Source organism: Manacus vitellinus, unplaced genomic scaffold, assembly GCF_001715985.3.
Source record: "Manacus vitellinus isolate BGI_N305 unplaced genomic scaffold, ASM171598v3 scaffold_29_pilon, whole genome shotgun sequence".
Classification (NCBI taxonomy): Eukaryota; Metazoa; Chordata; class Aves; order Passeriformes; family Pipridae; genus Manacus; species Manacus vitellinus.
The window spans coordinates 4,406,295-4,421,042 of record NW_021940207.1 but is presented as its reverse complement, the minus strand read 5'-3'; the positions used below and the strand labels follow the sequence as shown (position 1 = coordinate 4,421,042).

Here is a 14,748-nt window from a genome sequence, read left to right as displayed (position 1 = left end):
CTCACACTTCTAAGATGGGAGGTTCTTCCTAAATTGGCTTCCATGCGAAGGGCACCAATCCCTGGCTCCTGAATTATTCACAGAATTCTTGACCTGAAGAATTTGTGCCCATGGAAACTGAAACCCCCAAAGCCTTCCCTCCTCGTGACAGGGCTGAACCAATAGGAAAGGACTGATCCGATATCCAGAGCTTGTGATGAGTTCTGCCAGTCCAACGTCCTTGAGCGGGCATTAGGAAAGGCCAGCAGCAGTGGGGACTGTAGGTGTTTGCCAAAAAAAATCAGTGTTGAAAAAGTCCTGAACATGCTGTACCAGTGATGGCAACCTCTGTATGAGTAAGTTGGCAAATGGTTGTGCTCTGAACTTTCAGATGCTCTTTGCTGGTTTCCTACATACCTGGGAGTTCACTATGAGAACGGTAGGTGTATCTAATCCTCATTAAGCACTTTGGTATGACAGTAGGGAAAACTGATGAACTTGTTTACATGTGATAACAGAACCATTAGAAATCCACTAGACCTCCAAATTTAGATCTGAGGTACTTGTAGAGACACTCAGTTTATCCCAAGTCCGATTTTAGCTGATGTAAACCTAGTCAACTTAGTGTACTTTGGAATTTATATGACCAAACCCAGAAAGCCAATGCTGGTTTAAGTCAGTTGGCTTCCGTTTGCACATAAAATGATGCAACTTTATTATGTTGACAAAGTCAGATGTGATGGGTAGAAGGGAACCTATTATTCACACCCCAGCATAGGAAACAGTGTGGGAGACTTTTGTCCCAACTTTTGTAAGTTGTAGCCTTCATCTTCAAAACAGAACTGCAGCAACCTGAGACTCAATGTGACTGAGACTTCAAACATTTTGGAAATAGTTCTCATTGTTTTCCATTGGTCTAAGCATCCCCTTTGCAGCCTCTGCACAGATGAGGATCGACAAAACAAAATGCATTATGTAGCTTGTGGGAAGTCTATAACCCATGTTCTAGACCAGATGACTCCAGATAGGTTTCAGATCCATGTCCAAACATTAGAACACCTGCAAAAAAGTCTGAATTCCAGTACTGCTACAAGAGAAAGCAGCCTCTCCATAAGAAAAAGAGACTGGCATTTTGTAAACCACAGACTGATGACTTATGAACTTCTTTTCATGCAGATGAGCCTTGCCTGAGGTATTCCTATCTAAGAGGGACACAAAATCAGTAAATTGCCATGGGAAAACAATATTAATACATCATTTTACAGTGTTATTTCTCCTGCATATTGTTTTGTTCTCCTCTGTCCTGAGAGCACAAGCATGAAGCCACTGCACACACTGATCTCTTGAGAGTTTAGGCAATATTTACTCAGCCAGACCTCTAGCCAAGCTGATGTCAGTTGGAGAATCTTCTAGTCAACACACACCTATTGAGATGTGACCCACCATGGGTCACAATTAGACCATGCTCCAAAACATCATTCTGTAAAATGTATTTGTTCTTCTGAACAGTTGCAATTTTCCTAGGCCAGAACAGCTCTTGCAATCAGACATTTGCTGGATGCACACCATTTCTACTTGCTGCCTAGCAGCTGTTATTCATAGCATCAGGACTTTGGTCATTTACAAAGGACTCAAGGTGACAAGTCAGTCACCTTGTCTTCCCTCCTTAAATAAAAGAAAGTTGTGCTGCAAAAGGCAACAGGCAACAAGACTGTGTGTGAACACTTGCAATTGTACAAAACAGAAGGAAGCAGAATCTGGCAGACTTGCAAAGAGCTTAGTTACGGCTCCTCATCCACATGCCCTGCTGTAATCAGAGCAAAGAAAAAACAGAAAAACCACCAAGATCCCAAGACTAATTGGCTTTCTATGATGTATTGTTTTTGTTTAAAAGACCAAGCCACACTCAGGTCAACGGGCCTATGAACAAAGTCCTTTACTCATGACCAGGCATGACCAGGGCTAGCTCAGGGCACAGATCTGTAACCCCAGAACAGCAATGTCCTCTGCCCTAAGTTTGGAGTTGGCCTCTTTTCCAATGCCTGTCTCTGACCCTCATGCTGAGATTCCTGAAACTTGCGTTACCTGTGCAGTTTTTCACCTAAACCCTCAAAACCTGAAAGTTTGTGTCTGCCCTGCATGAGTGAACAGAGCAGTTTCCATTCCTCGCTCAGAGACAGCAGTGCAGAAAGAGACCAAAAGAGTTTAAATGACAAGCTTTCACTAGGAGCTGGCCATATAACTGACACAGACCTTCTGGCTCTCCTCAGCTGCCCTTCTGAAGGAGGGATGCCATGGAGATGGCAGTGCACCAGCTGTGCACATCTGCAGTGCACATGCTCCACTTTCTCCACCTTTTGAATTCTGCCGGCGAAAAAATAGTAGAAATAAATCTGACCATAAACAACTCCATTTTTTGGTCCCCTCCCCTTCTTTTTGTCTTGCATGGAAATTGAGGTTATGGTTGCTTTAGCATCAGTAGTGGCCTAATGGTACTACACAAGCACAGCACACTGAAGCCTGTGCTTTGCCATTTTATCTTTAGAAGAAGACAATGCTTTTAGGCATATATGGATAAATGATGGAACACTTAAAAATGTCCCACTCAAACATCCACTGCTGTAGCCATATCCTCCCCAGTTCTGTCCTCCCACCATGCCTTCCTCCCTCCTCTAAGCGCACACATCAGATTTGCCAATGCTAGAGACAGTCACACTTCACAAGACCATGCAGGCATCGAAAGCTGGATCGGCTGATGTGAGATGTCGAGATGGAGAACAGGAAAGAAAGGAACGCCATTAGAATCCAAGGTCCTAGTAGTATCCTGCACTATATATATGTGTGTGCACACACACACATTTGCATGTGCACTTTAAGATTCTCACTAATTTCAGCCATGGGACAGCAACAAGAAGCAGCTGCCCAGCTCATGGAGATGACATGAGCACTTTGAACATATGAGAACATATGACCAGAATTAGCTCCACGTTGGCAATGACGATCACTAGGACTTTCCTGTCCAGGAGAGCTGGCTGCATATGACAGTCTTCTGCACAGCATAAAGGACCCACATTAGAGTCCCTTCTAAATGTCTCTTTTCAGCTCAGCCAGACATAATTCCTTAGCTCATATAATCACAAATAAACTCTTAATTAAAAAGTGTGGAAAGTCAGTATTGTCATGTCCCAGCCATTCATCAACACAAGTGAAAATTCAAGGTAAAAGGCTTCAGGCTTTCTGCAGCTTTTTTTTGGAAGTCAAATGCTGAATTCACTTGTCGTTGAGAGCAAGCACATAATGAGGAAATGGAGACATTTTAAAAGCTGGGGTTTTTTCAAGTGTAATTTTAAATGACAACAAAAGCCACTAAACGTCCTCCCCCCAAACTTTCTCTATTTCTGACCTGCACTCACAAAGACTGCTGCATATCATCTGCCCAGTCAGCCCCTGACAGCACAGACAGAATCAGAACATGCACTGAGCAGATAGCAAGTTATTAACCTCTCAAGGTATTGTCTGGAACCAGAACTTGTTGAGGAAATTGTATATTAAAGTTGAACACTGCTGCTAACTGAACACAGCCTGATTCACAGCTTTAAACAGACAGTTTAGCATGGCTGGGACAGTAATTTGGAAGGATCTACAAGAGAAAATAATTCACACCCCACATCCAACTGTCTCTCTTTAGCAGTGTCTTAGGCTGTGAAAGATGGTTGCACCCACACCTCCAAACTCTCTACAGAAGGGTCTGCTATTGCCAGTGTGTTTTACTGAACCACTGTGCTCAATGGGGAGATAAATTCTGTCAACTGTCAAAACCCAGATAACCTACCTGTGCTGTCACCTTTTGACCCTGGTGCTGTGAACACAGTTGTTCAGGGGGTTGGCTCTTAGCTCAAACTTCCAGAAGTAACTATTTTTACATCTCTGTGCATGTCTTGGCAGACACACAATAAAAAAAAGCAAATGAGCAAATTCATAAATGAAAGCTGGTGACAAGGTATCAGATGTTGTCTCCCATCTCCCGTTTGCATCCACAGTGACCCTCTTGCTATTGAAGTTTTCCATTTCCCTCAATGGGGCTGGCTCACGCAGGGCCACAGGACAGGCACGGTGCTTTGCCACTCTCTCCTGCTCAGCTGACAAAATCTGTGCCAGCACAGTGCAGGCAGGTGACATCTCAACTGCAGGTTTCACAAATCAAAACAGGTTTACTCTCAGCTGCTGGTAACATCCCAAATGTCTGCCGGGGCTGGCTTCTCGTGATCTGCCTGCCAGTTTGGGATGACAGTCTCCTGACTTTTGAGCACCACTTGTGACCTTGGATTGTAGCCAGAAATGTGAAAACTGTGTTCAGGTTTAACATGACATGATGAACAGCAAGGTGCATTTCGAGACGTAAAAACAGCGCAGCTTACTAAAACCAGCAGGAAAGTTTGGCTACTTCTGATTATTTTCATTCTTTTAATCCTCTCCTACCTCTGCACCACCGAGAAACACACTGTATTGATTATGCTGACATTGACAGCAGAGCTGGATTTTTTTTTTCCCACATCTCAGATGAGAAAGTGCGTTATGATTCATCTCACAGAATCTGAGTCAAAGCAATTCCTTTATAAAAAAGAAAAACCAAACAGTTTTGATGCATTTCCATCAAAAGAGAAGAGGCTAGAGAACACTCAGCAAATGAGGCAGTCCTGTTTAATTCTTCTTTTTACCACATTTCATTCTCAGATAAAATCTGGCCTTTCCCCCCACTGAAAATAACTCATTTTGAGTTAATGACACTCAAAATACCCCCAAAAGCTACTGGCAAAAGACAAACCACCCTATCAAAAAAGACAGCATGAGACAAACACTACCAAAATGCCACACCCCCGTGGAACGGTGATTGCTAGACTGGAAAGTAACAGATTACTATGGTGAATTATCAATTTTCCTTACAGCCTTGAACTATCTCAATGCAGAAGTGTGATAACATTAGTGGGTACATCATATTAACAGCAGTTAAAGATACCCAGTGTGGTCCTGGAGCACTTTTTCCCCCCTTTCTTATTTCCATAGCCTTGTTATTAACCCTGGAAAATAGGGCTTGTGCTCTACACGCTGGGAAGAGCCTTCAGACTGGTTGTGATTTCTTATCAGACAAGGCTTACAGGTCCATTTTGGTCGATTTTTGCATAAAATAAAAAGTGTGGCTACAGCTTTGGGTAAGGCACAGAACTTGAAGGAATTCTAGGCTCAATTCCCACATTGCTACTGGATCTCAGCATGACTCTGGGTGACTCACCTAAACTCTGCCAGTCAGCCCCTTGTTTGTAAACTAAGGATAGTAATTTCCTGGTCCTTGCCATATTTTCAGTTTCAGAGCTCTGAGGGATGTATACTGTTTCCTACTCCATGTTTAATTTGCACATAGTACAGCATGACCACAGCCTTGCTGTCAGGCCTTGGATGTTACTGCAGCACAATGAGCCAAAATATAACATAGAAGTAAACTGCAAATTTAGTGCATCCACCTTCAAACAATAGGTGAGCTGTTTTCAGTTTTAAAAAGCAAAAAAAAAAGGGTTCATTTATGCCAGATTAGGTACACAACCAACTCAAAACAAAGAGAAACTAAACTGTTTTTACATTATTGGGACAAAGATTTCTCTGGGATTGTATGGTTGGAAGGGTTTCTAACTCCAGCTCCAAAACTGAATGTTTGTACCTCACTCCACAACTCTGCTATAAGTCATGACAAAAAAAAAAAAAGTCAAGGTTTAAAACACTCCAAAGCTCCATCTGAAAATTATTTCTACAATACTAGAGAGTCCAGAAAAACATTCTGATTCACAGGCACACATACATACACCCCCCTCTTAAAATACCTGTACATGAGAATTTAGTGCTTATGATACCCTGGATGGAAATTCCCGGTTTCACTCATCTCCATAAAATACATCTAACAGGAGGAGAGGGAGAACCAACCTTTTCCATCCCATATGCCCTAGATGAACAGCCTGTCTTCAGCTCCTGGCCTCATCAAGGAGATTCCCAACCAGGGATCCTCCAGGTACCACAATTTATGGTTTTTAGTCAAGTGATGACATACCCACAGAGAACCCCCCTGAGACCAGCCAGCTCATTTCATGTGGGGCCAGAAGGTAGGTCCCACTTTCACTTCTTAATGATGTGAGTTGGCTATGGACTAACGACCTGCAGCCAAAGACTTGGTGGCTCGTTATCAATTCTTCAGCCATTTCAGTCCACAGAGAGTTCACTGTGGGTACGTAAGTTTATCATGAACAAGTTGGCTTGTCTTTAAACTGCTTCTCAAACTAAGGTAGAAAGATTTGGTTTGTTTTCATGTAGGACTATTAATTTTTGTGGGGTTGGCTAACATCCTCATCATTGTTCAAAGTTTTTTCAGAAAGAGGTTGAGGTTTCCCATCCATTTGTACAGTTCCTAGCACACTAAGAGCCCTATCACAACAGAAAAAATATCTACCACGCTCATAGATTATTTTGCTTGCCATGGCTATGTAATTTTTAAACATGCTGGAGAACTCTGCAGAATATAGCTGTACTTTTGAAAGAAACATCCCTGATACTTCATTATCACATTTCACTCCTCTTAGAATACAGTAGGAAATTGTCAGCTTTTATTTACTGACTTTTGGGACAAACCTAATTCCAATCATGGCCTAAAACCCATCTCTCTTTCACAGCACATAGACGATCACGGAAATCCCTTTGATAAAGTGCTACCTCAGTATTCTGAACTTATTCTGCATTAAATAATTTCTGCATCAAATTAGTTCTGTTCAAAAGTAAAAGTATGTCTAGGTTGACTGCCAGCAATTCAAGCTAAACTAGGGACGTAAAAACACAGAGGAAGTCATGCTGCTTGCTACCTATTCCAGCTGGGATTTTATCACCTAAAGTAACAGAGGGTAATTTTGGGTTTGATGCAAGATTTAGATCCCATCTGTGAAGCAGTGCTGGTGTCTGAAGAGATTGTGCTTCAGAAACACTCATGATGCAAAGTCTCAACCACTCTTGTGTGGCTAAGAAGAGGAGAAAGGGAAGGTAAGTATCCTGCTGTACCAGGTGCTCAGGATTTACAGAAGTGCAACTTTCCCTCATTCCCCACTGCTACATCTGCTGGATCTTCATTAAGAGATGTGCACTCGAGCCTTTATAAGGCTATGATCTGTAGCATAAAAAGACCTAGGTGATCCTCTTCACAAAACATTTTTCCCACAATTACTACAGAGTAGAATGGATTAGATCAACAGCAGGAAGAATCAAACTTTTGTATCCATTTACAGTCCTTCAAATGCTTGAAAAGCAAATTAGACCAGCTCACAGCCACTTGCCTTTCTCATGGCCAGAATAAATGCACGTAGATATGGTATATTTTGCTCTCCAACCACTCACTGGCCTCCTTTTTGTCTCTTCTTACTTTGGAATTGTGGGTAAAAATTTACCCTCTAGGTGAGATTATTCTTACACATTTTCTCTCCAAACTCCACCTGGACTTGGTGTGCAAGGATGCCGGCAGGCATAGGGCTCCCTGAGAGGAAGCTAGAGGGTGGTGGCAAGTACTGACAGAAGTGAGACTGAAGAAACAGGCTCTGAAAGCCATTTACCAAGGTAATTAAAGCCTCTGGGGAGCAGAGGGAGGGTGACTCCCCTTGCGGCAGGCCACAAGAGGGCTGCTGGAGGTTGATGGTGCCGCACTATGACCTTCCCGAGCACAGGTTGCTCCCAGCCTTTGTAGCCTGTGTGCGAATGCTGGAACATGGCTTGAACATAAAAAATAATGACTTGAACTACAATGGAGAAAAGGGTCCCCATTATATGTCTGTTCCTCCTGCTTTTGTGAGCGGTTATATAACAGAAAATGACTGTCGGCTCATCAGCTGTTGAAAATCTAACCTACTATTTTCTGACCCAGATGTTGTTTAGATGAAGATGTACACCATCTTGCACCAGAACCCCTGCCTTTAAACAAAAGACATGATGACACATCACATTACATGGCAAAATTACAATGCAATTATGCTTTAGTAATAATAATATGCTTCATTTAATGATAACCTTTTCAGAAGAAATCTAGTACAGGCAAAATATGACAACTTTCAGTTTCTTTTTCTTATGGTAATTCAGATGAAACCAAGAGGCTACCTGTGCCTCTTAGAGGCTACAAATATATCTGACCAAGACAGAAATGCGATACAGACCATGTTCAGCTTAGAGACCCCAGAATGGTTCAGCACACAGAGCTTTCCAGAGTCAAAGGAAACAAAGACACCATGAACCAAAGGAAGTTGTACCTGGACAATCTAGTGTGCTTCCTTATCTGAAGGTTCTATTCCTCTACCATACTCTATGCCATACCATACTTGGACTGCTACCTGCTAAACTGTGTCCTGCCCCTCGAGAAGTAAAATTAGGGAACGCATTCGACACTGTTTGGACATGAGGTCTCTGGCCCTAGTGAAGGATTTTTAGCTTATGAATGGAAGCCTAATGGAGACACAAAGGCACTGACAGGAAAGGTTGACAGAGCCCTGAGAGATTCAATATGGTGCCACATATCATTCTTTAATCTTAACTGTGACATGGCATCTCAAAGAACCATTGGAGACAAAGACTTCTCAATGGGAAGCACTCATACAATTGCTGTTGTTAACCACCTCCTGAAAACTGGGTGAAAAGGGAAAAAATTAAGTTTAGAAAGGTAAAATGATCTGCCACAGGTCTCACAAGAGGTCAAGATGAGGAGCAGAAAAGGAAGTCAAGCATTCTGCTTGTTGGCCTTGCTCCTCAGCCCAACACTGCACCATCTCTCCCCTTGTCAAAGTCTGGGAATACAGAAAATACACATAAGAAAACCACATATCCTGAATTATCATCTGTGAGATAAATCAAGGTCCCTTTACTGCACAAACGGAGTATTTCCAACAGGACCATTTCAGCACCTCTCTTCTCCCCATGTGCATTCCTACAGCACACTGGAACTACAAAAGGAGACTGCTATATTATTCAATACATAAAACTGGTAGTTCCTTTGGTAGCTCTGAGCTACGGTAAAATACTAGTGAGAGTTTGTTCCCACCAGCCAGGGAAACTTTGCTGTGAGGAGTGACTCAGCTGGGATATAGTCCAGAAGGCAACAGGAGATGAGGGGCCCCGATGGCACTTTTCCAGTCTTAATCAACACTGTCTACATGGTGATAGAGACTGATAAGCTGCCAGAAGTCATTTCTTTCTGTGAGACTTGAAACAGTGGTCCAGAACAGTTGTGATCTTTGTGTGTGTGTGTATTTTGTCGGGGTTTTTTTAAATGCAAAATCAAGGGCTGTAATTTCCCATGGCAGCAAACAAACAATTCTGATAGTTTCATTCTAATCTCCTATAAGTATCCATTTCTCCTCTCTCAACCTTAACCAATTTCCACTCCACAAAGTATTATTTTTTTCAACAAATCAGACATGCCTGTCTACAATAGCACATTTATCAACAGGGAGGGCTGTGATAGAGAGAAACTATCCCTCCTGCAGAGTGCATAACACATTTGGGAATCCTTTCTAATAAAAAGGGATTTGATTAAAGACAGCCAACTACCACAGATCAGCAACTGAATCAGCAGTAAAGAAAGAAGAGCAGCTTAGACTTAAAAGACTTCAATCTGCTGATCTGCCAAGGACTTCCCAGGAGAAGTCACTCTATAAGTCACTCCAGAATCTACAGGAGGGTAGGGGGGGACATACATCAAGGATTGGGGTGCTTAGACTTACTATAGTAGTCTGGCCTTAACAAAATCAGGTTAGGTAGAATACGCAACATGAATGTTTAACTCCTAAAAACGTACAGTGATTTTTTTTTAATTATTATGCTTAGTGATGATACCTCCATGCTTAAGCACTGCCTTGCCAATGGCAGCTAGAGTATTTCCCAGTGGCTGGATTGTGCTGCTGCGACAAGCCTAGGCAACAGAGCTGTCAACTGTGATCTTGCTGCTCTGAAGTGTGTCTCCAGCATGCTGCTTCTGGCTCCCACCATGTGCCCCGGCTCCCTGGGAAGGCAGTGAGATCCATGCCATGCTGCCAGCTGTGTGTATTTCCATGAACAACAGTTGCCTAGAACAGTTCCCCCAGCCTTGAAACCACCTTCAGTAATTTATACCCAGGGAAGCTGCAGAGAGGTGCAGTGAGCACAGACTGGATGGAAGCGCTGGCTGTCCTGCTCCTGAGCTCATCTCACTTGGTCTGCCAGCATGACCAGCCAGCATTTCCAGGGCAAAGAAACAACTTCAGTGACTCCTAGTCCTCTTCCCTCCCAAGGAACCTCCACTCTGCCCACTGCTGGGCAGATTCTGCTGACTCCAGAATCAAGATGGCTTGACTGAAAACCAGAGATACAGCAAGTGAAACCACAGAAGGAAAATGGTTAAGAAAAAGATTCCAGAGTGCTGACGGGCCAAGTAAAATGACCTTTCTCCAGTCTGACAGTTCAAATGTAATTATTCCAACAAATTATTTTTATGACTTAATATAACGCCTTGCAGCTTTCTAGCAAGGTTAATTAGATTCCTCAATTCAAAACCTATCTGCACTTAACCAACTTTTAATATGCTGAAATCCAGTTTTCTAAATTCAAACTAATAAAAGTGATTAGCTGACAGCTATCTGGTATGCTACAATTACCATGGCAGTTAGACCTCAGGCATAAGATATTTAATGCAAATCAGAGTCAATGTCTCTGCCCATTTGTCCTTTTTCTGATTATTTGATCAATGTGCCATATGAATCCTGTACAGTCCACACTACCATGCTAAACAAATACAGCACAAGGGCAGGGATATTGTTTGAGACAGTTAACCAAAGTTGAAAGACTCTTTTTTCCCTCCCACACTTAATTTGTTCTTTCCACATGAGCACGAAGTTACTGAAAGGCACTGGCTGACAGCTCGAGTAGAGATGGGTATTGAGTTCTGACACAGCCAGAATTAGTACAGAACTCCCGGCCTGCACTGCCATATCAAAGGGCTTCATCTATTGTGACCATCTTCCCCCAGGGAGGAGCTTGGGCTGGAACAAACCTAGGAGGATGACAGCAGCCTACCACTTTGATGGTATCCAACCATAAAAAGCAGTTGTGGTCCAGCATTATGTATCTTGTTAGATAGATAACGCTCCTAAATGGCTGTGTGGGGCATAGCATGCTTAGAAAGCTGAGGAGATGATCAGCCCAACACATGGTTCTTCTGCACATCAGGAATGTCGAGGCTGGATACTGCTTCAGAGACGAACTTCAGTAGCATACACTCAGTGCAATTAGAAAAGCAATCAGGTGCAGTTGGTAATTACACATCACCTGCCCAAGGCAGGACTAAGGTTGTTTGATTTGCATCTTCCACCTTGCGTCATGAATGATCATTCCATCTTTGATCATGCCACCACTTAAACTCTGGCAAAACCTGTGAATGCTCTGAAGCCTCCTTTCCATTTTGTTGTCTCCTGCTGAATTAAGAGCTATTGGCATGGCATTGTTCTGACCTCTCATCTGATAGCCAAATCAATGAGAGACTTTATGTTCCAACCGTTTGAGCTATGCTTCCCTTTTGGATGAAGAAACTTTGACATACCACCCTCTCAAACAGAGCAGAGCCATCTTAGGCATACAGTATTAGACTGCAAAATCCGAGCTTTTCAGCTTCATAAATACAAGTGCTAAACAAAACTAAAGCTTCACTTCAGGAAGCAATTTCCGAGCTGTGAGGAAAATTAATCACTAGAACAGCTTATCAGGGTAGGTGGTTGACTCACCATTGCTCGAAGTCTTTAAGATAAGATTAGATTTTTTTTTTTTTTTTAAGTCATGATTCAATCATGTTTCTGGGACAAACTGAGAGTAAGACATTAGGTAGTATAATGGAAAGGTCCTTTCTGACCTTGAAGCCTGTGCATCTCCAAGTTCTTTGTTCATCTGCCTACCTTCCTGGGCTAAAACGTAAACTGGATGGGCTCTAGTCCATCTACCAACTCCTGCCACACAGTTCTGCATTAAGAAAATTACTATAATCAAATCTCATGCTTCAGGGCTTCAGCCGTTTGCCTAAAAGGAGAAGGAAAGAAGTTTCTCCCTCTTGCCTGCCCAGTTAATAGCTAAATGTTATGTTTATCTGGTTGTTGCTTCATGTTTAAAACATCAGAGAGTGAACCCAAATGGCTATGGGCAGAGATGAAGTCAAACCCATCAACACAGAAAATGCTCTCTGGCTATTCTCTATTCAATTAGTCATTCCTGCTCACACCTCAGATCAGTGATAGTCATCAACTCTGATGATTACTAATGTTGACAGAGAAGACATTTTGGTTGTGAGGGTGGAGACCACAGAAGGTAGAAGGCACTGATGGACAATGGGGACTGATATCAACTCCATCTACAAGGGCAATGTTTGTTTGATGAGAACATCTTAACCTGCTCGTGTTATCAGATTCTTGCCACTGCAAGATCCTCGTTTATTAGTTAAACCTTGGTCCCACCTGTTTTTGGATTAAACCTGACCACAAAAGTTTCTTTAAGCCAGAAATGTTCTGGTCCATTCAAACTCTACAGCAAATAGAGCTAGGGAGCAATCTAAATGAAATTTTTAAGAAATTATGAAATAAAGGAAGATAAAGAACACAAAATGAATGGCTTGCCCCAGTATTTAACTTTACAAACTGTAGCAGTTTGTTTCCTAACAACACTATTACCCAAGCCTGTAAGAAACTAAACATACAGGCAGATGCATCAAATGTGCCCAAGACTCTCGACTTTAATGCAGAGTTCAGCCCCCATATCACCTATGTTTCATATAAAGGCAAGATATACATTCTATACCTACAGCTGCCTAAGATAATTCTGTTCTACATCACTTAAGAAGGAAATTAGACAATTATCATTTTCCAGGCAAGGAAGATGATAAGGTTATAAGTGAATCAGTTCAGATTTGTCTTCCTTGTGCTCGTTAGACCCAGTTCTGGGCTAATAGGTCCCCATGTATAACCACCCTGATTGACTCAAACTGGATTTCCTTTTTATGTGTGCCAGCACACAGAAAATGAAAATCCATGCCTTAGAAGCAGAACACATTTACGCTTCCAGGTTTTTTGCAGCTGCAATGAGAAGGGAGCAATGGGGCAGGCAGGCAAGACAGCACACCACACCTGAGTTCAGACAGGTAGCCAAGGAGCTGGGGACAGATGGTGTGAAAATGAACCAGACACTGAAAAATTCAACTTTAAAACCAGAAAGATTACAAACATACAGTGAGTGAGCATGAGATTTATGCTGAAATTACAGAGGAATTCCTATGGCTGATTACACTTCCAGCCCAAGCGTGGAAAGCACATCCATCAATACCAGTGTCACTACGTTACCAGTGCAGCTGCCAGAGGCCTCCCCGTCACTGCACCCGCTAAATATGGAAGAGAGCTACAGACACTTGTGACATGGCTCACCAAAGTAGTCATCAGAGGGAGGATTCTCCATGTCATACAGCATTTTCTTGGTCAGATGCTCCAGCTCATCCTCAGGCCTGAAGGAGGGAGTGCTTGATGCAGGTCCAGAGCTTGGATATCCACTCTGGAAAAAAAGGACAGTGTGATGTGATGTGATATAAAAGCATTCACACACAGTAAGAGGGTCTATTGGCTGTTCAGTGTTGAACTTCATTCTTTGTCTTGTTTTTGCTTTTTTTAAAACCAAAGGGATTCAAGCAAGTAAACATCTCAATGTAATGAAAATGGACTCTGAAAAACATCCAGTGAAGTGCTATATAACCTCCTAGAATGAGAAGTATTCTCTGCCTCATAATTAGGTGTCTACTGGATAGCACACAATAATAAATAAAGAAGAAAGTTATTTCAAGGATAACTTGATACAAACTTTTCCAACACTAAAAAAGGCTTTGGAAGTATTTAACTTTGGACTTAAAAGCTTTCATCACTTAACAACTCAACATAAAAGACGCTAGAACAATCATTCCTACAGTGGTAGAGTATATGGACAGAAACAGATATTCCAAAGATGCTAGTTATGTTCTCTTCTTGTTTGTTTTGACAGAAATCTTACTGTTAACATTAGTGAGATCAGGAGCTGGTCCACAGATTTTTAGTATTAGGGATACAAATGTTTTAGTATGGACATAGAAACTGGGTTCTCTTGGCTTTCATATGCTAACAGCTGCATACAGTATTTGCAGTCTGTTTCAGAGCATCTTTTCCCTGGAAAACACCAGAATTATGGGCATATTTTGAGAAGCACAGACTTAGTCTTATGCCTAGAAGTTTCTTAGAAGAAGCTAAGTTTAGTGTCCATAATAAGAAACTCGGTCATTTCAGGATTAAAAAATGCTGACACCAGCTTTCCTTGTGTGCACTGCTTTCTTGAAAGACTTGCATATGAAAACTAACTTATTTATGAAATACAGCATTTCAGTAAAGCAAGTGATTTCATTGATTAATTGCTGTCTTCATCACGGATTGGACTTTTGATATGAAACAAGGAAGCATTTTTCTATGCTCCATACCTAGTTACATGGCAAGAAAATGTAAAATCACTGAAGAAACAATACACTGGCCACTTCTATCTGGCTTACAGAGACTACACCTGACATGATGAATCTTTATTTAGTCAGTGATGTTCAACAAAGAACAGCAGGTTTAAAGTACTGCACTGCAAGAGAATTAACTAAATGCTTTGACGCTTTTTTCTTTCAGGCAAGAA

The 14,748-nt window shown here is 42.0% G+C and overlaps 1 protein-coding gene across 1 annotated transcript in view; it reads right to left on the bottom strand.

The window, feature by feature from the left end:
- The window catches only part of LPP (LIM domain containing preferred translocation partner in lipoma), a 311,735-nt gene that overhangs the window by 68,882 nt on the left and 228,105 nt on the right, over window positions 1-14,748 (bottom strand). The window contains exon 9 of the mRNA XM_029960801.1: window positions 13,482-13,605. Within this exon, the coding sequence (XP_029816661.1) occupies window positions 13,482-13,605 (124 nt within the window). The remainder of the gene's footprint in view (window positions 1-13,481; window positions 13,606-14,748) is intronic.